The sequence below is a fragment of the Pelecanus crispus genome, chromosome 2 (assembly GCF_030463565.1).
Source record: "Pelecanus crispus isolate bPelCri1 chromosome 2, bPelCri1.pri, whole genome shotgun sequence".
In the NCBI taxonomy this organism is placed as follows: domain Eukaryota; kingdom Metazoa; phylum Chordata; class Aves; order Pelecaniformes; family Pelecanidae; genus Pelecanus; species Pelecanus crispus.
This window is the reverse complement of record NC_134644.1, coordinates 24,821,110-24,842,907: the sequence shown is the minus strand read 5'-3', so window position 1 is coordinate 24,842,907 and position 21,798 is coordinate 24,821,110. Positions and strand designations below refer to the sequence as shown.

Genomic DNA, 21,798 nt, shown 5'->3' with positions numbered 1-21,798 from the left:
CAGAAAACAGCTCCATTAGATGCAGTTCTGAACACATAAGGATACCGAGGCAATGGATTCATAAACACACCGATGAAACTAATGCACCCCTAACCTTTGCCTAAGGGATTGAACCTTTTAAAAATACAGCTGATTCGATCTGAAAGCTCCTTTGTAAATACTTCAGCCAGTTGAACAGGCAAAAAAAGTTAAAAAAGAAACACTGTATCTTAAGAAAAAGCTTATTGTAAAGACACTATGGCAACTCAGGAAAAAAGGAAGAGAAAGAATGGTGATGGATGTGGAGAAAATGCCACCACTGAAAAAAGGAAACTACGTTGTCATTATATCACCTTTTTATTATTATTTTTTTATTATCATTCAAGGTAATGTTTCAGTGCATCTCACATCTGCATTTAATGTGAACATCGCTTTCAAACCTGGTTGAGATCCAAAATGAGCAAGAAGAAAGCATGCCGATTTCAATGTTAAATTAAACTGCCACACTGTAGTGCCAGCTAGAAAATTATTTTTCCTTCCTCTCACTTGCATCCAGGACTGGCAGAACATCCCAACCTGGGCCTCAGTTTTCCTCATGTCTGAAATGTCAGCATAAGCTCTGCTTTTTGATTTCCCTGCCCACCTCCTGTATCTTCCCAGCTTGCTTCATTGCAGAGATCAGCCTTTGGTGACAGGCCACTGTTGTGAGAGGCGGCAGAGGACGGGACTAGGAAAGGAAAGTTGCTTCAGCTAACACCCAGATTAAATACTAGCACCTCCTTTGGTGAAGTGAAGAGATAAAACAGAGGGTATCAGGCAATGGGGGATGAGAGACAAGGAGGAGACCATAAACATTTCTGCCAGCCTCAACTGCCAATGTACAAAAAGCTGTCAAGAAAATGGTTGAGAGAAAATCAAGAAAGTTGTGTGGTATCTGTCACGATGGCAGAGGGGACAATTATTCCTGATGGAAAAAGAAAAGAAAGAGATGTGTGACTCTTTGGAGAGCCAAATAAGAAAAGAGATGGAAAATACACAAACACAACAGAATACAAAATACAAACGGGCACATAACAGGGGGATGTATAACAAAACACAGGCAAATGCAGCAGAGGAAACAGAGAAACTGATTGTCATATAAAAAGATGGACTTGAAGAGCATAGAGAAAATAATGCCCACAAAGAAAGCAGTAAACAAAGAAAATCTATTTGCAAACACACATTAGGGAGCAGGGGTATATTTTAGTTTCTGATTTTTTTAAAGTTCTCTGTTTGCTACTATAGCTTTAATTTTGAACTTTCTTCCTTCATAAGTTGGGGAACCATACAGAAGAATCAACACTTTCACTGTGACTGTCCACCACTGACATTGGAACTAGAGACAATGCTCAGATATATTCAGATGTACAAGCCATACACACCAACCTTTAAACAATGGGGAGATTGCAAGAAAGGAGACTGACAAATGCAGGGAGAGTCCAACCTTTCTGACAACCTATGTATTTGAAATTATTTTTTTCCCCTCTCTGTCCCTCATACTTCCTAACATTCCTCAAATTTCTATTATGCATAAGAGCTAATTTTACCACAGAGGCCTGCTTCAGCATGATTTTGATATTAGCAGAGGTTCAGTTATAAATACTAAGCTGATATTTTTTCCAGAGGAAAAAACTAAAATCTTGAACCTTGCTCCTTCCAAGCATTCAACTACTTTTCAATTTTAAAGCTAGTGGGCTAAATTTGCAAACCACTCCTCAGAAAATCACTGCTTTTCTCTCAAGAACCTTAGAAAATATGTACAGAATATAATATGGAGAGTAAGAATTAGAAGAGAATATAAATATATACAGCCTTCTGAATAGAAGGGATTTGTTCACAGGAATAATAATAAAGAATACATTTTAAATGTTGCTCCAGTATACTTGGCCCTCTTTTTATTTGATGATCTGCAAATGCTATTTCAGAAGCAGTTTAAACGTTGATTTAAATATCATGATAGAAGCCAAACATCTTAATTTCCTTGCAGCCTTCTTGTTTTCTTTTTGCACAATGTGTGACAGGACTTTTTCACATTATAAAAAGCCTAGCTCCTCGGGAAAAGTTCATATTTAAGTTGGATTCTAGCACTCTTAAGAACAGTAAAGACACATTTTGACAGTCTTACTGATACAAATACTGGTCTAATATCATTAAAGACAACAAAAGAATGACATAAAAATAGGATCCAGCTCAAAACAGATCAGATTTTAAATATAAGCATTTGTGTATCTGTGGTTATGTGCATATCTACATGTGTGTAAACAAAATATCCACCTACAGAGAACCGTAACAGTTCATAAAATCACATCCTTAACTTGTCTTTTCATATACCATTAGTAAATGTGTTTACTTTTATTAAGATGACCTGAAATTCATACTACAAGGAAAATCCTGACCTTTCAGAAATGATCTGTGACCACATCATTTATCTGCCACCCAAAATAAAATCAGGTTTGTGCAACCTACTCTCAGTAAGGTATAAATATGTATACAGAACTGGTATTTCCAACAAACACTTCAATGTCGTGGACTTGGTGCTTTTAAGCAGGAGATTCTTCCTCTAGAATTCTTTTAAAATGCATTTGTTATAAAATCATACTTCTAAACCAGCTTCCTCCCCTCTCCTTCCAGCCCCACAGTGTCTCGGCTGTCTGTAACCAGCAAGGATTCACATGTGGTTTTTAACTCGTGTCAGTGCACATAAAAAAAATTGCCACTGTTTAAAATGTATTTACAAGTGAAAAAAATCTGAAATCTGAGTGGCTCCCATTGCAACCCGAACGGTTCATCTTTGTAGCAGAAAAACTTGTAGCAATTGAGCAATTGTCTCTTACGCTGAACCACGTAACATCGTATTCAATTATTAGGAGCTGAATTACTTAATAAAGTATTTCTATTTACCATCTTATTTACTCTCTTTTCACTTCAGAGCAGAAAAGCCAGGGAACTCCTATTTTAAAACAGCTGCGCTAAAAAGCTACTTCAAAAACTCATTACCGAAAGACGCATACCAGATTTCACTTTACTATTGTTCAGTCTTTCCTCATAGACTGAATTTCACAGTGCGTTACTGCCTTATAATACTTCTCTGTTCCCAAACAATTGTAAATGCATCCAGAGAAACTTCATTCCCAACTATCCATCTCATTCTTTTTTGAGGATTAGCTGTAGTGCAATTGCTGCATCTCCAGTACTTTACACTTGGTTATTAAAATGCTAACAGCTACCAGTTTTCAGCAACTCCATCTTTTAATATCCAAGGAGGCTCTGTGTGAGTATAGTAATTTGCCTTTACAGTAAACTGAAAGACAGCAAATGAAATTGTAACACTAAAACGTTAGTTACACTGCAGTAGTTACTAAGTAGTAACAGTGGGAATATCAAAGCCTATAACAGTACTTGAGAAAATAACAAAAGAACTTAAAATATACTACTACAGAGGAGCTCAATATCTAGAAATAGCATTTGTGCTATAATGCAGCCTCTAAAGCCTCCATTGAAAAATGGTATTTCACTGGCACCAGGTCTTGAACAAATACAGAGTAAGATACAGTCATTACTTACTGGTTTAGCGTCACATCTAGGATGAAAGATGATCCAAAAGCATCAACCTGGAAGCTGGCTCGAGCAATGTGGGTAGACTGCAATATTGAAAAGACTGGAATTAGTATTCAGCTACAACAAAACATATCGTACAGGTCTGTGGACACATAAAGTAAATATATTTACTAATTAACGATACGCCATTAAGCAAAAAAATTGCATTGAAATGGACAAAGCAGTCTATGATAATGAATAAGAGATCTGTTTTCTGAATCTATGAGGCTTATTCAAGAATTCCCAACACCACAACCTGTGACTGGGAGGCTCTGCCTTAAGTAACCCCCCATCTTAACCCATGCAGACCGTAGGAAACTGCTCTTTTCTTTGAATTTCCATCCTGAGCAAAACCCTGAGCAAACACAAGTGGAAAACTTCCCCTGGCTAATGTGTTACTCGTTCCTTAACCTGACTCTTGGACACAGACCGGTGGAGAACAGCTGAGCCGTTACCAGTTTGGTCAGACCAGGATACACTCACAAATCTCACCGACATTACCTGAAAGAAACTGTTCATTCAGACAGACTCTCATTTAAGCCCACATAGTGAGGTGATAGCAATGGGCTAAAATCAGATTAGTTGCGTTTTCTGTAAAGCTCTGACTCACCACCCTGTGACCCATCTCCTCCAAAAGGCTCCCAAAACTCCAACCCCCTGAGCAGTCACTAAAACCAAAGAAAAATGGGTGCTAGAGTCTTTCTTTCTTTCTTTCTTTCTTTGCCATGTATTTTCCCCAAATTAATTGCTTTCATTCCATCCTATAGAGAATAAACATGGGAATACTTTGTAACTCATGGTCTGCCTGAAATAGAATATTTATTCTAGCAGTAGCGGAAGAAAATACTCAGCTATTCAATGGAAATGCAACAGTTGTTTCTAGACCTGAAAACTCCCAAGAAATGGAACAGCCATGTTATTTAACTAATTAATAAGAAAAGCTACTTTCAGACATTTTGGAGCAGTTTCAACTTTGTTCTTATTTTCTTTCCACTGAAATCTGCACATTAAGATTTGAAGCATGTAGACAGAGGAATCTAAGAGGAAACACTGAAGAACCACTTACAACTCTAAACTACCTTCTCTAAATAAATACAGTACAGGATAGTACAACTGTAACAAATGATTTATTGAAAACTCTGGGAAACACAGGACAGGATGGGATAATGTGAATCATCAAATTCACTCTCTCTAAAACTACTGGCAGGCTTTCAATAGGCATTGAATCCAGAAGAGTTGAGAATACCAGTTTCCCTGGAAAAGAACAGCAACAAAGAAACGGAAAGTCGAGGGAATCATGACTTTTTTATTACATTTTTTAGTTGCCCTACAGTAGAATTTTCTTTTTATGTCTATATACATAAGCAAGAGTATTAATAAATAAAAAAGACAACAACCATGAATACATATTTACAAAGAGTTGATTCCTTTTAAAAAAAAAAAAAAGTCAAGACAGCTTCTCTTATTACAGGATGCTCAGGCTGAGTGCCCTCTATAAAAACGCCTAGCTGTACCACTGCAGTGAATGTGCATGCAAAATTGCATGATGAGAAATTCCAGATATTTACATTACAGTTTAGAAGGATGCAGTATTAACTGGAAAGCTTCTTAGATGGCCTCTCAGTAGATGCAATTCACAGACTCCGATATCCTTTCAGCTATCCCCATTACATCTAACCTGCTTTGTAACACAGGCCACAGCTCTTCAGTAACCGGTTCTTGTAATTTCTGGATGATTTAAGAGCATCCCTTTAGAACAAATGTATAATCTTTTATTATATTATATATTATATTATACCAACTAACTGAATATAACACATAGTTTAGCTTATCTGGGTAAATAATTTCAGTGATTAATTACCATCAATATTAAAAGCCTAAAAAAAAAAAAAAAAAAAAAGCAGTAACTCAGTAATTTCCTCACATCACCCATTCTGATCCCTTTTTGAAATTAAGGGATTCAAGCTAGTCCCAACTGACCCGTGACACAGCCAGCTGGTACCGGTAAGGCAACGACGGACGCCCATAGCACGTACAGCCACCCACACGTGGGACCGCCATTTAGCTGTTTCTGGCCTGCAGCAACTAATGCAACCACAAATACAGCAAAACCAACCACCAACAAATGATCACGTTAGCATTGGCATTTCTTTTCCAACTCTCAGGCAGCAGAGTTTGCCTTGAATGATTTTTAAGTTCCATCGTCTCTTGCTAGATGTGAATTTTTAGGCTGCTGCTCAGAAACAGGACGTGACAGGCCGAGAACCGAGTAAGGCACTAGGGGCCAGCGCTAGTTTTGTCATTCCCTTGTCCCACTGCAGCATGTTGCTAACCTTAACTAATCTTCATTTGCCTACCTGCACCGCAACAACTGCTTTCTGATCAAAGGAGTAATGGCAGCCCAGCTGTTCGCTTTTCATCATCACATCATTAAATGCAAAGAATGCTCTACAGCACTTTATTATTTCTGTTTGTTAACAACATAGCTACATATGCCATCATTTAGATCTGTATACTCACTATAACCAAGTCTTTTATACGACCATATGCTGGTACCAAAAGAGAATTCATCAGTAAGGAAGAATATAAAAAGCCTAGCTTAAATTTCTAAATGTACATATACTAACTGTAGGCATTCGTCATTGAAATGTATTCACCTCATTCACTATAAGAGCAAAAATGACTAGGGTTTATTTTTTTGGTTGGTTTGGTTCTTAACTGCTAGGTATATTGCATCATATTGATTTGGTCTGGGAAATTTCCTCCCTCAAACATGTCTCTAAGATAAACAATTACAAGGCTAATGTATTTCTGAGGCAACCCTGGACCACAGTTACTCCCTGACAGAAGCTGTTAATGTGGATTTAAGGGAGAAAATGCCTATTAATAAACTAAGGTAAAAAACATCACACAGATGTAACGACCCCCAAGACAAGTGGTGCAAACCCAGGAAGCTCACCATTAAGTTTAAGCTCAAGTGCAATCAAGCATATCTCAAGTGGATCTCAAACCTTCTGAGATACCAAGACGCGCATTTTGGATAGCCAAACTCAGCCCTTTCCAGAAATTGCAGCTCTTCCAGATTCAAAGAATCCTTCAACCCTGGTACACGGTTGTAGTACACTGCACCACTGTGTACTATGGACTGCTGCCAAAACCAGACAGTTCTGCCCCATCCTGGCCACATGTCCCCACCTGCTCTCCTGTGTCAGGTCGTGTGACTACCCAGAAAGTCAGATCGGCATTAGGAAATTAATCATTACTTGGAATGGATCTGTTTTCTGTCAGACAAATAAGCTGATCCAAATAAACTATACAGTCACACCATGAGTAGATGCGGTGGAAAGAAGCTGGAGGGGACACACAAGAGAGAATGAAGAGGAAGACAGATTCCCCTTTTCAATGACAGCTAACAGATCTCATTCAGTGTAAAAAAAACCCTGCACCTTAAGAGTGCCAGCCACTACATTCTTTAGAATAACAATTCTTCTATCTGGTTAAAAACCACAAAATAAAGAAACAGATTTTAAAAAGCCTTGGCTCTACATTATTTTTAGGCACATCTACCTGCCTGCTCAGTGAACAGGTAAAATGGCCAGCTGAAAGGGAAGCTTAGATTCATAGACATACATCAATAAAAGAACCCAAAGAAAGGAAGTACTTTTATGCCATCTATACCATCTCATTCAAGCAGATGTAACAAGACAGACACCTGCAAAGGCTCCTCTAAACCACTGAAGCAAGACAATCAATTATGTCATTCAGTTCTCAAACCAAGGAACTTTCTCAGAAAATTCGAGCCTTTTTCAACAACCATCAATGGTTGACAACTGAGTCATAAAAGGGGAGTTCTCGGAGACCAGGAGAGATGCACTCAATGCAGAACATGAACAAGAGCCAGGAAAGGAGAAGCCAACAACTTAATGGAAAAGTGCAGTGCCTGTGCATCCAAAACAATCAAAAAGTTCCAAAATTTTAATGTCATGCAGCTGAAGAAGGAAAATATCGATAACTACTCTGAAATTAGCTGCAGTACTTTAAGATGCAATTTCTAGTGGCACATAACGTGTACTACCCTGCAAGCCCCCCTACAGAAAATACTAAGCATCCCATGCATTCAATGCAACTATGGGAGAGCTAGCTTTTGTCAAAGATTGCAAGGTTTAAGCATCTCAGTGAACATCTGAAAGGAATCAAAAGTAAATGGAGTGGAAAGGATTATTTCAAATCACTAAGCACAAAGATACTTTATCTAAAACAAATATTAAAAGCTTGAATCCTAGAAAAACAAAAAGTGGTATGCAAACCTTCCTGCCAAACCAAGAGGGATGTGATTCCAATTATTTTGAATCACCTGCTCTATGCTTTAGGGATGACTGCAGTAACAGAGAAGATGGGCAATCAGCAGCAAGTACGACTCCTTATTATTACGAAGAATATTATTACGAATTCATCTATTATTATGAAGAAAAACAAGAGAATAATGATAATTTCTGATACAGTCCCTCAAGTACTCCTGATGGGGATCAGCCTTCTCCAGAAACTGGCCCTGAAGAATGAGCATCTCTCCAAAGGGGATACACTAATAGTGTAATAGTTCATAAACTACAGTCAATGTCTATCATTGCAAATCAATGGTGAGCCTCATTGCACTGTACTGTAACTAACCTTAAATATGTTTGGAAGATTTTCATTTCAAATAGGTCAAATATTTTAATCACCAGTGAAACACTTACAAGCTGCACACCTTCTTAATAATCAAACTAACAAGAATTTTGAAAGGAAATATTTTAGAAATTTTCCTCACATTGTGTATAATTAGTTGGGTGTTGAAAGCAGCATAGTAACATAATGACTAATTTTTTTCCCCATTAAAATAAGAAAAAAGAGAATTAAAATATATTGTGATATAATGTGCAGTTCGTCATAATACAGGTTTCTTACTTCTGAAGTATCCTGCATAAAGTACTTAGATGCTTTTTAATAAGTTTTGCTGGAAGAGATAACAATAATTTCTATCAAAATAGAATAATGTCTTTTAAAAAAAAAGATGAGAAAATCCTATTTATATGCTTGCCCTTTGATGTAAGGAATTTTATATTTACTACTATTTATAGCATTGTGGTTTCTAATTAAAAGATTCTGATCAAATTTGTAGACTCAGAAGAAGAGCATCAAGAGAATCAAGAGAGAAAATAATACAGAATGTTATAGCAAGAGAGAACTTAAAAGCTGTGCTTCAGAGCTTGTAAAAACAATGAGGTTTTATAGCAGACACTCTAGGAGTCAGTCACATTTACAAAATAACACATTCCTTAGATATTAATTTAATTTCACGCCCTCCGTTTAACAGAACAGAAACCTCAGCTTGTTAACAATCCTTTAAGTACGTATGAAATGGCTGTTTCTTAAGTTCACTAAGGACGCAGGTAAGTCCATTGGAAATCAAAATAAATACATTCTTGAAATTAAATGAAAAAATATATATTAATCTTTTTATGTAGATTTACCTAGAAAGAATTTCAACTGTGGTTTTGAAAACAATCATAAATTTCTGCTACAGTAGACGAATACAGTGCTAAGTAGCACATGTACACATTACAAAAAGACAATTTTTGTTTATTGTAATAAAACCACAGTATATTGTTGCTGTACATAAAATAAGAGATTTGTTCAAAAACTTAGTTTTCTACTTGCACTGGGAAGAAAAAAAAAAAAAAAACCACACCACTTTGCTCAGAGGCAAAATTCAGAAATAAGCCTAGGTCTAATAATAAGAATAAATATCTCCAAGCCAAAGAATCACTTTTAAAAAATAAACAATAAAACATAAATGCAACATTATTTCCTCAGCCCCTCTATTGCCATTTGCAAATATCTAATTTTAATCAAAAGTTCAGTGTCACTGAACTGGATTCAGATATCACAGCACATTAAAGAACTGCAAAATCTCTTTTTTACTTCCCCTAGCATTCTCAAAATATTTATAGGCACTCATTTGCTATATTAATCACCATTATTTGCCACTTTTCATGCAAACTCTCTCTTTTTATCTAATGCATAAATCGAAATATCTATGGGGCTTTCTTTAGGGGGAAAAAAAGTTATTTAATGAAAAAAATGCAGAATAGAAGCATGGTTTGATGAAAAGGCTTTTACAGCTGCCTCGTTGGGGTACATTTAGTAAATAAGTCATTTATTCTGAGGAAAAGCTAGAAATAAGAAAAGATTTTAAGATGTCCATGCTCATTTTTGAATCCTGGATCACATATCTGTTCTCCATGCCAAATGAGGGTGGGGCAGAGGGGGAGTTAAACATCATCAGCCGGAGTGCAGTGCCATGCCCCAGTTCACTTTGGTGGGGTTTCGCCAGCTCTCAACAGATGAAGATCTTGACAAAGTCGTAAACATGACCTAAAATAGCTTTTCTCCGCATAAACATCATACTATCAATGAAATCAGAGTCAGAAGCAAGGACTGCTTGTACCTCTAAAATGCCAGTAATTATTCTTCTCAACAGTAAAAAAAAAAACCCAAACAAAAAAATCCCTTCTATTATGTATTTGCTGTTTTGAAATCAGAGGCTGTTTGTATTTATTCAATACGATAAAGTAAAAGGGGTCCTCAGAAATACGGATGAGGGGATCAGCACCAGGAAGAAGGAAACCTGAGCACAGACTGATGTCATGTATTACACAGGTATCACTGCTGCAGATCCAATACCTGGGTAGCAGCCGGGATCCTTCAGAGGTCCTACAGAAACACGACACAGAGCTCTGTTGGACTCGGCTATATCTGCTCATGCATCTCACCCTAGACCTTCAGACAACACTCCAAAACCGTGGGCATCTTTGAACAGCTACAACAAACTGACTAAGAAAAAATAATTCTTATTTTCCCCTGAAAACTACTCTCCTTCCTCTCCTCCACTTCATCTTTCTCAAAAATTCACCCAAGGTTAAATGACGGAGCAATGAAGACAGGAAAACTATCGAGCTGTCACTGCTAGCAAATTTAGCATGAACTACCATTTGATCTCACAGATCTAAAAGGAAAAATTTAAGTAACTGAATGGGCAAGATGCTGCTTCCCAAGAGGCAATCTAACACTTGTTTCCAGCACCAGAAAACCCCCGTGGTACCGGATCTTATACTCGCTGTGCTTTTATGTACAGCAGATGATGTTAGTTTGACTTTAAGAAAATTTTAGTTATAACTTTTGATTTCCTATGAGACTAATTACTGTAACTTCCGTTGTTGTGAAAGTCTTCATATCCCAGTGAAAGGAAGAACTGCAAGAACTTTTGGGAAGCCATACTCTTTTTTTTTTTCTTTTTCTGAAAGGGAGGCAGCAAAGATTCATGTATAAAAGGTCGCATTTAACTAATGTGCAAGGGGTCTTAAATATATCACTGTTGGGGCAAAACCAGAAAAATTGCTGACTGCTCAACCTCACGTTTTTAAAATGCATTTGACAAGGTTCTTCATCAAAGACTAATGGCTTGGAAAAGTATGATAGAATAGGTTATTACAAGGGTGATTAATAAAGTACTGGGTGACAAATAGGAAACAAAAGAAAGTCATGAATGAAAACTTGTAAAGTTCAGATGCTTTCCTGCCATAACTCCTACAAAAACTTTGATGCCCATTAAAGATCACACTTCTAAAACTGAGGCTGGGGAGCTGAGCAAACAGACTCGCCCTGTGACGTAGGGAAGTCGCAGTTTCCATTGCCCCCCACAGCGACTGGAGGTTTCGGAGGGTCAGGTATAACATGAAGAGCAATGCTAGATACAACAGCGGTAGAGCAATGCGTTCCATCTGTCTCACTAGGTACTACAGGACTCGACTGCGCAACTAGACAGTGAACCTACTGCCTTGTGAAGAAGCATGAGGTCAGAGGGAAAGGACTCAAACAAGGAAAATCTCTCTTCAGTGAAATACCCGCTTCTCCTGCGGATGCCTGGCAGTTTCGAGCGGGCAGAGGCCAAATGAGCGGCTACGCGTGCACAGCTGCAGCGTGAGAGGCAAACAACCAACGCACAACGCATCTGCAGGGGGAGAGAACACAGAACAAGGGTAGCAACACACATGCCGTAAGCAGCCCTTGAGGAGGAACCCATCTGGATCACTGTGTCATTCAGCTGTAGAAAGGACTATTGTCTCAAGGAGGACGCCATTTAGGCAAGAAGGAAAGCTCAACAGATCTAACAGTCAAGAGGAGCGAAGGCATTTCCCTCACTGAAGCAGATGGTGCCTTGAGGTCATTTTTAGTTGCATGTTTTCCAAGCTCTGAAAGGAATCAATAACGTTTAGAGAAAGGCCCCCTTTCCAGCATCTCTTGTACGCTTCAGAAACGAAGGAACAGAGTTCCACTACCAGAAGAATCAGCAGAAACCCTCCATTAACACTGCCTTTACATTACAAATAAAGCATTCAAATGTAATAAAAAGAGTGTACACTAACTTTGCTCCTTTATACAGCACATATCAGCAACCAAAACATTTTTCAGCAACACAATGACATATTCCAAACATTTTCAACTGGCCTTACATTTAGTTTATATACAGAAGAAAGCTTAGCAAAAGATTAGCCTGTCCCACTGGAAGTAACAAGAACTCTTTGACACCTAGAGCATACCAACATGGCTAATTTTTCCCATAAACGGTTCTCTGGCAACAGCAGAAAGTTCACTAACATTTTGTCAGCCCTACAGGCTAAGAAGAGCTTGACAAAACTTGCAGACTCTTAGGCATGCCAATACATTCATTGCTCAATCAATTCCACAGATAATACTTTTTAAATATGACTCACCCTCTACGTTCAAGTATCAAAGTCCTTTTAAAGTTGAAAAGTGCGAGAAAAGCACAATTCAAAACTTATTTTCCTCTTGATAGAGCCTAGGAGATCAAAATGAATCAACATTTTCACTGTATATATTTTCTGAAACAGCTGATGGATTTTTTTCATTCCCACAGAATTTCAGGGGCTGAAATACCCCAAGGAGACATTTCTGGAACAGACCGTGTTCCTATATACTCTTCTGAGCAATTTTTGAGCTGTAAGTCAGGACTGTAGCCTCCACGCTCACGTACATCACACTTTCAGTATCAAGGCACCGTTAAAGGGCCTTTACCCACACAAAGGTTTTCTAAACCTTGTATTAACAGTACATTCTGGAACATGTTTTTTCTAAAGCATGGTCACTTGCTACAGTTTTCTGCTCTGGGAACATTCATTTCAATTTAAGGGGAGAAGGAAAAAAAAAAAAAAAGAAAAAGATTGTAGAGTGAATTTGGTGTAGGTAGACAAATCAGAGCTGATCAAACTACCGGAGGAATCGCCAGATTTCACTGTCTAACGGCAAATGCTCAGCAGCAATGCCATGCTGCTTAACTTTCTTTAACTGAATCCAGTTTTTAAGTTGGACTCCTCCTGTCTCAACAGTTAAACAGCTCTACATCATTTGCCACTTCCTTTGATTTCTACATAATCATGTCCTTAATTCCAGGCGACATTGGCTTTCCACTTGAACTTACCCAACCAGCCAACCCCTGTCATGAAGTGCACGCCACAGCCTGGCAGAACCCATCCTGTCCATGTGCTCAGCACTCCTGTGCAGCTCTTCAGCCACCTTTGCTGCTCAATGATCACAGAATCATAGAATCGTTTAGGTTGGAAAAGACCTTTAAGATCATCCAGTCCAACCATTAACCTAACATTACCAAGGCTACTCTAAGCCAATCAAGGGTAGACTGGACTAAACCATGTCCCAAAGTGCCACATCTACCCGTTTTTTGAACACTTCCAGGGATGGTGACTCCACCACCTCTCTGGGCAGCCTGTTCCAATTCTTGACCACCCTTTCCGTAAAGAAATTTTTCCTAATTTCCAACCTAAACCTCCCCTGGCGCAGCCCAAGCCCATTTCCTCTCATCCTAATGATCACACAATAAAGTTTCCAGGAAAAAACATGAGCCTTCCCTCACACACTCATCCCACTAAAGTATTAAGAAGCTTGCACACATATAATGTTCCATGCTCAAAGCTCTCCTCTGCGCTGAACACACCTCCATCTGCGGAGAGAGACATGGTTCCACACTCGGCTGTGGCTCAGCACAGCTGCCACTGCGCGGTTCATCCCTGCAGCAATGATTTCTCCTCCTCAGATTAATGCAAATATTGCAATGGCTTCAGAGGAGTACTATCAGGGAGCATCTGTGGCTATGAAGAGCAAAAGTTCATCTGACAGGCCTCTGTGATCCTTTACCCACTTCAAAAGACATCTCCTCAGAACAGCATAGCGATACGATACCCACGAGGCCACTGACAAGCCAAAGGGAAGAAGATGACTAGAAGGGTCAGAAGGCTTTCTTGTCTGAAAGTTTTCCACAGACAACCATAGTAAATTTGACATAGTTTAAAATAAATTAAAGGAGGAGTCAAAACTAGAGAGAACAGAGCCAGAATGGGAGTCACAGTGATTTTTGGAGATGTAAAACTTAGCAGTTGTGGTTAAAATGCAAAAAAAGAACAATTACAACGTTTCTTGGAAAAAAGATTATTTAGGGACCAAAAAACTGAAGCATATCAGTAGATGAATGAGAAAGAGATATTGTGTAGAAAGACATCCCTGTATCCAAGAGCAGTGGGCTTGATTCTCTGATAGTGCTGGACTTCACCCTCCACATCCATAGTTATCCAGACTCAGAGAACAGGCATGGGCCTGGGCTGGCAACCAGATCATCTGACAGTAGCCCAGTGAGCTACTTCCCCTGAAGCAGAAGGGCAGTCTACCAGGGAGGAGAAGCGACTTTGGCTCAAACCCATGGGAGCCAAAGACAAGGATCCCCATCCTCTCAAGGGAGAGAAGCCTAGCAGGAGGCGGATGCAGTAAGTAGAAGGACCACAAACTTCGACAGAGCTGATTTGAGAGCAAAAAGCACTGAGACAGCACTAGCCAGAAGGACCCACAATTTAGAGAGCTGAACCTTACCAGGCTTTTGAAGGTTTTACAGAGTTCGATTGACCTTTAAGCAGTGTTTGACAGGATAACTGCAATAATGTTTTAACAAGCAAAGCCCTAAGAAAAGTTGTTAGTCTTGAGTCACTTAAAGACTGGTATAATTAGTGAGAAGACTACAAAGGGGACCTGAAGTACCAGAAGAATAATATAATGCCAGATCTACCATGACAGTGTTAAATGTACATCCATAATGCTCTCGGAGCAAACATTTTAGAGTGCCTGTTAACTTCATATGTAGTTCCTCCATACTTTGGGTAATCTCTGCAAAATTTATCATTACTTGGAATGCAACACGTTTCTGCATCACAAATGCGTCAGAGCAGATCATGACCCACAACAAAGGTCCCAAAGCAGGTATCCTCAGTGAAACAGTGGCAGGAAGAATATTCAGTTTGATCCTGCACTCAGCGGCAGCAACGCAGATAAGGAGTGAATGTAGATATTGATTACCAGAGCTGGAAAGGACTTTTCTGTCAGACTTTGCAGTTACTACATTGATCATGGTAACAAGCAAACGTTGGCAAACATATTTTCTATAAGGGTTGTTACTTCTGAGCCTTTAAGATCCTTCATGACTGTACATAAGCCTGTTTCATGAGATTAAGCCATGGCTTTTGGAATAGCTCTCTTTTCAGCTCTGCTATGCCACAAGCACGAGAAGATACCACAAAACAAAGATTTCCCATGCAGCCCTTTTACCCAGACTAGGATTTTCAAAGATACCTATGTTGTCTAATCACCCCTAGAAATCTGAGTCTTGATACGATATTTCTGCAACATGAACTCGGAAGTAGCAGCTACCAGAGGTTTTTTGCTGCATGATTTTTTTGGACATATTCATTTACTGTCATAACAAATCTCATCTCTTCTTTCCCTGAAATGAGCTTGCAAAGAAGGATAAATTAGAAATTTTAAATATTCTTTGCCTATAAAATACCAAAACACACTATGAATATATACATGTTATAAAAAGGCATATCTGAAAGCCCCTCCTACATCAGAAATCAAAGGGCACTCTCAATGCCCTTGCAGCATGCGGCAATCTATAGCAAAGTTTGGCTTTCAGCACTTTTTCTTTCTCTTCAGGAAGGCAGAACCTGCATCAAGAATCTTGATATTTTAACTGTCACTCACATATTCATAAAATAGAGTATTTCTAGGTTGGTGAAGTGTCTTATCCTTACATGAATGTTGCAGAACTGCTTACATTGAACATACAGTAAAGTATCACACACATTTTGCCAAACGCCTTATAAACCTTAAGGAAAGAGGGAGAAGAGGCAACAAGGCAGGAAGAAAACTAAATCTGGCGGTACACCAAATGCATGTTCTTACTGCTCACTACAGCCTCAGTCCCACTTTAGCCTCCTCCCCCTCTGGTTTTGTGATATGTTGATCAAAAACTGTGCCTAAGTTTCTCCAAGAGACAGCAGTCATTTGATTAAGTGGGCAGAAAAGAATTTTTAAAATTGGGCAATTTCTCATGACACTTCTCTTTCCAACAGTCATCATCCATCAGTCCCAAAATCTAGACCTGTTTTATAAGCCCCTCAACAGTCAGAACTCATTTTTTAACCACAGATTCTAATGGTTTGAACTACCAAACAATGGGAACTTGTAATACCAACAGAAGTTGACAGCGTCAGAACAGAAAGCAAGAATGTTTCAAACAAAGTCAGCAGTATCAGAAGCACCTGCAAAGAATAGGGATATCCTGTTCGAAGACTGAAGTGAGAGGCCAAGAAGTCAAAGAATCCAATAGCAAAGACTAGGCAGCACCTGAATAACTAATGAAGATTTCAACTCCAAGTGCAAGCAGAGCTATGCAAGCTCAGCATGACAGAGCAGAGCTTCTCTGCAATTGATTATTAGCAATAAGAAGTTATTTAAGAAATTTGTAAGCCATGCTTCCAAATCAATGTATGGAATTGTATCATTTGGTCACAAACAATTCAGGAATGCAGACTGTGGAAGACAATTAAATACTTTGCTGAAAACTACTGAGTCACTCTGGACTACAAACAAGACGCACATCTACCTCCAAACACATTTCAGTCCTGGAGCCCCTTCACACCAGGCTTCCCGCAATCAGGTCAGCCCTTTTACTCACTCGGAAGGAATCCAGCGTACCTTCATGACAACTGGCAATGAGCAAGTGAAAACCAGGTTGAGAAACAGAGGTTGCTATACTACGAATGTTTTGCACAGCCAGCAGAGATGAGTGAATCTATGTCTGTAGTAGGTCACCGAGTCAGGACCTTGTTCCCACTGAAAATCATAGCAAATCTGCCAAATTTCTGTATCAACGCCTAGATATAACAAAAACAGATAATGCAGTGAAAGCCACAAGATGAACAATGTCATCCCTCAGATTGTGTGTGCAGACCTATTAGCATGACCACAAAGTGCTGGCCTCAAGGAGAATTGGGACCCTTCTCTGCTGGCATTGAGCGGCAGTCTCCGGCTGACCGCAAGATCACTATTAAGTTATACATAGGGTTGAGGGAAGGCATCTGTTGGGTGAAGGCATGTAGAGGTCTGGTACTCTAATCTCCAGCTAGAAAATTAATCCCATCTTTGCAACCAGAACATTGGATCCACTGAAAATTATTATGAAAAAGGTCCTCCAAATCAGGCGCTGACATAGACTACAGACTCAAGTTTGTAAAGGCATACTTTGTGCTTTGGTTTGCTCTCCTTCACAGGTGGAAGAACAAATACAGGCAGTGGGAAAGAATGCTTACACATTCCCACATTTTAATGGAGAATACACCTGCACAGTATTGACTAAAGGAAAGTATTAAGAAACTTGTGATTTTCCCTGTGCTTCTTACAATACCAAAATATGGCTCAAGGCATGGAGTTAAAAGGTTCTTTATAAATGTCCACAATAGAAACTCTCTTTCTTTTAAACACAAAAATCTTAGCCTAGCCTTCACTGAATGTCCCTGCCATAGAGGACATTCATCTTCTAATACACTTATTTATGCAACAGTAAATTAAGTGTCCATTGCTAGGATCCTGGATTGCATTAACGATAATATTAATATCAGCATATTCTCAGATATATCTTATCTTGATTACTCTTTAGATTAAGTGCTGTGCAGCTGCTAATAGGCCCCCTTTGGGAAACAGAGAAATTGAAATGCAGGAATGTCACCGCTACGGTAGTGACTCTATTCCATGGTAGAATTAAAAGCAGAAACCCAAAGTCATGTGAATTCTCCAATGTCCACTATATACTGTATGTTAAAACATTAATGACATGAATATATAATAGCCTACAGCATTTGCCTTGTGCTGTGCTCTGAAGTCCAGCAATCTTAGACAACTACAGTGGTAAGCACGTTGATTTTGGTTTTTAGGCAATTACATTCTGGGTTTCTAGGATGAGTACATAGGCTATTTCCTATACTATTTAATAGTAAAGCATGCATGTAGAGAAGTCAGTCAATAGTTATGGCAATGTCCCAAAAAACCCAAAACAAACAAACAAAACAAAGGAGGTTACTAGAGAAAAACCTCAGCAAATGCTGAAAAAACCCAGGGATGTTTAGAAATCTGCCAACCATCACTTCCCAGTCACTTCTGCCTTCAATTCCCTTCTTTCACCTCCTTTTCTCGTATTTCACTCCTCTGGCTCAACTCCATTATAAGCCTGTTCTGAAACTCCTGATCTGCAAAGGCCACACTTTGCTTCTGCTTTCCCCTGAACGACCATCTTCATTTCCCCTTGTGCAATTCCAAACTCAGGCTTACATCCCCGTTGTATGATTTCTGCCCTTTCGGAAGCTAAAGCTTTCATCCAGGAATTAAAAGAATCCGATCCGATTTAATGCAACTTCCTTCTCTCCAGCTTATCTCTCTCTCTCTCCCCCCCCTTTTATCTTTATCCAATTCAAAACACAACTACATTGTTTTACATTAATTCAACAGTTACAGCCTCGTTGTCTAGTCCTCTGACTGCACCATCCTATTCAGGTCTCTTTGCTTTTCTAGACACAGCTGCTTGTCCTTCAGCCATCAGAGATTCTTCTTGAATGCTTCAACCGCCTCCAGGAAGCATCCTCCCTAAACTAATCCACAAGGCCATCAGCTTTGGTTTGAAATCTCTATTCAAGACTGGTTTTTCTAACTCTGATACGCAGCTGTCCAAAGACAATGGATAGAATAGGGCATGGACACAGTCCGAGTGCATTTAATTGTAAAACGAACTAATACACATGAAAAGTTTATTGATGAAGAGTGCACCTCTGTTCTCCTACCCTTTATATGCCACTGATCTTGGATTGTTAACTCTTCAGGGCTGGCATGGGTGTCTCTTCACGTGTGAGCAGAATCCAGCACTTCGTATCTTTATACTTCACGTGACTTTTGTCAGCCACCCAAAAGCAACCGTAAAAGTTAACTGTTAGTCCATAACTTTGATAAGCCTTCTGGCAGAGGTAAAGGTGTTGAGTTTTTTATGGGATGCTAGATTTTAAGACTCGGTATTAAATTACTCAACTGCAACAGTTAACACTATCACCGCAAAAATACCTTCCTAAATACAGCTTCTACAAAACTTCAGTTAAGCAAAGGCAGCCACACTGCTGGTCTGTCACCGCCAAGCTGACTCCGGTCTCCAGGTGAGGGAGGCAGTATCCTGCAACTGGGATGCAACCATGCCCTATGCAAGAAGCACAGAAAATCGGTACTGCTCCACTTGGTTCAGCCTGCTTTCACTTCTTAATTTGCTTCCTCCAAATCACTGCCAGCTACTGCATCCTTCAGTGGGTCACAACCATCGGATAACATTGGAGAGGCTGGGGATATTTCAAGCAGCAGAGGGAAACTTCTTGATCAGCAGAAAAAGTTGCAGTTGCTCACAGAGCTTTCAACATTTAAGCTCAGTTCAGTGTGGAGACTGTTGTGAAACAAATGCATTTAACCCTCTTTAACCCACTAGCGTTACTCTCTCTTCTGGTTGGAGCAATACTAATACCGACTAACAACTTAACTAAATGAGGATCACTTGAAATTTTTTTATAAGCATAAGATTTGCTGAATAAAAGTTGAGACATTCAGGAAAACAAAACCCATTAATTAAGTCTGTTCTTTAAGACCAGTATTTGAATCCTAATACTAGAGCCAAATGCAACCATTACTATTTTTTAAACAGACACGTCACATAACGTTTGAACTTGTGAATGTCCAAGGGTCTTCAAAGAATCCTCAAATACTGAGAGGATTTTTTTTTTCCCCTGTTTTAAGCAAAGCACCCATTTTGGAACTTTTAGAATCGTATTTTATTGTACCATAAATATGGCTTTCGCATCTGAAAAATCTTTACATAGAATTAGTTACATTCAGAGGCAAATAAATATGCTATGAAAAGACTTTTTATTATTTAGCTACACAAAAAGAATGCAAGCTGTCAGTGCTTATACTTTATGGATTATAAAAAAGAAAACTGAGACAATTTTTTCAGCTATTTTGTTTCTTAAATGGACAGTAGTCAATTGGAAAAGGAACAGACGGAGGCCTGCAACCCATCTTGGATGCCAGCAGTTACCTCAAAATGCAGAAATTTTTTTACGTTCTTTGCCTGTAATAGCATAGAATCAATGTTTTTCCCTTTAGATGTAACAGCCATGTACCACTTCAAATATGATGCTTAGCGATCAAGATTACAGTCACTGTATTTTAATATAAATTGGGGTAGCTCTTTCTTAAAAGCTATAGGGACTGGTCTTCACGTAACAAATCTGAAGCCATCCCCCAGTTTGGGTAGTAATAGGCAAGTTCAATTGCTACGTTAAGTTCACGCGTTACATTTCAAGCAACCCCCTTCCGACTTCCAATTTCCATTTTTTAAAAAGCACGCATCCGAGCCCACAGAACACAAACCCACCCTGCCCACACTGCAGCCAGAAACCCAAATTGAGCTGCAGCGTTCCCACTCCAGCTGTCGCAAAGGCACCGCAACTTTTCATTTGCCGGCCCTGCAAGCCCCGGAGCCGCAGGCAGCGGGCTCTGCCCGCCCGGAGCACCCGCTGGCCGCCGGGGGAGGGCACCCACAGGCGCGGGGACCATTTTAACTCGTTTGAGCGCTGCTGCAGCAGGACTGGCATTCCCAGCGCTGCGCCGGGAAACGAGCCGCGCGTTTCACCGAGCAACGCTTTAAAACCAGCCTCATCCTTCGGCAGTAAAAACACACTTAGGGGTGGGGGGGGGATTGCGGGCGAGACGCCGCGCCGCCGCCTCTCCTGCCTTTGGGGAGCGTGCCCCGCGCCCCCCGCCACCCCCCCGCACCCCCCGGGCCGCGGCCGCAGGTGCCCGGGGCCGCCCGCCGCTCCCCGCTCCTACCTGCGTCCGCGCCGCGCCGCTCCGCACCCGGGTGCTCAGCGCCGGCCGCCGCGCCCCGCCGCCGCCCGACACCAGCCGCAGGGGCCTGATGCTCTCCCGCTCCGCGAAGCGGCTCTCGCCCCGCCGCCCCGCCGCCGGCCCGCCGCCTCCTGGGCAGGGGAGAGGCACCCGTCAGCCGGCTGCGCCCTGGCCCCCGGCGCGCAGGCTGGAGCGGGGGCTCCGTTTCCACGGGGCTCCGCAGCGGCCCTCGGCGCAGCATCCCCCCCCCCCCCCCCCCCGCCCGCCCGCCCCCGCCCCAAGCGCGGCGGCGCTGCCCCGCGGCCGCCACTCACCTGGGGCAGCGGGCAGGGCGCAGAGCGCCAGGGAGAGGAGGCAGGCGGCAGCCCGCATGGCGCTGCCCGCCGCCCCGCTCGCCGCCGTCTGCCGCCCCGGCTTCCGCCGCCGGCTCCGCGCCTGCACGGGGCGGGGGGGGCGGGGAGGGAGGGCTGCGGGGCCGCGGCTGCCGCGGGGCCGGGGCTGCCGAGCTCCGCCCCGCCGCCGCGCCGAGCCCCCTGCGAGGGAAGGAGATGGCGAGAGCCGGCGAGGCTCCCCGCAGAGCCCGCTTGGAAGAGAGAAGTGCTGGGAAATGTAGTCGCTCGCCAAGGCGTGAGGTACCGGTGCGAGAGCGGAGGGGAAGCCCCGGAGCCAGGGGAGCGCCGCAGCGCAGAGCGGCCCGGCCACCGCCCCCCGCCCCCGCCCCGCGGGGCAGCCCCGGCACCGCGCTGCCCCGGGGCGAAGGGAACCCCCGCTGCAACGGGAACCCCCGCTGCA

The 21,798-nt window shown here is 41.3% G+C and overlaps 1 protein-coding gene across 1 annotated transcript in view; it reads right to left on the bottom strand.

Annotated features, from left to right (window-relative positions):
• ADAM22 (ADAM metallopeptidase domain 22) overlaps window positions 1-21,378 on the bottom strand; it is a 136,382-nt gene extending 115,004 nt beyond the window's left edge. The window contains exons 1-3 of the mRNA XM_075706527.1: window positions 21,321-21,378; window positions 20,989-21,137; window positions 3,583-3,659 (exon numbers count right to left, since the gene is read on the bottom strand). Coding sequence (XP_075562642.1) covers window positions 3,583-3,659; window positions 20,989-21,137; window positions 21,321-21,378 — 284 coding nt within the window. The remainder of the gene's footprint in view (window positions 1-3,582; window positions 3,660-20,988; window positions 21,138-21,320) is intronic.
• Between the last annotated feature and the right edge of the window lie 420 nt (window positions 21,379-21,798).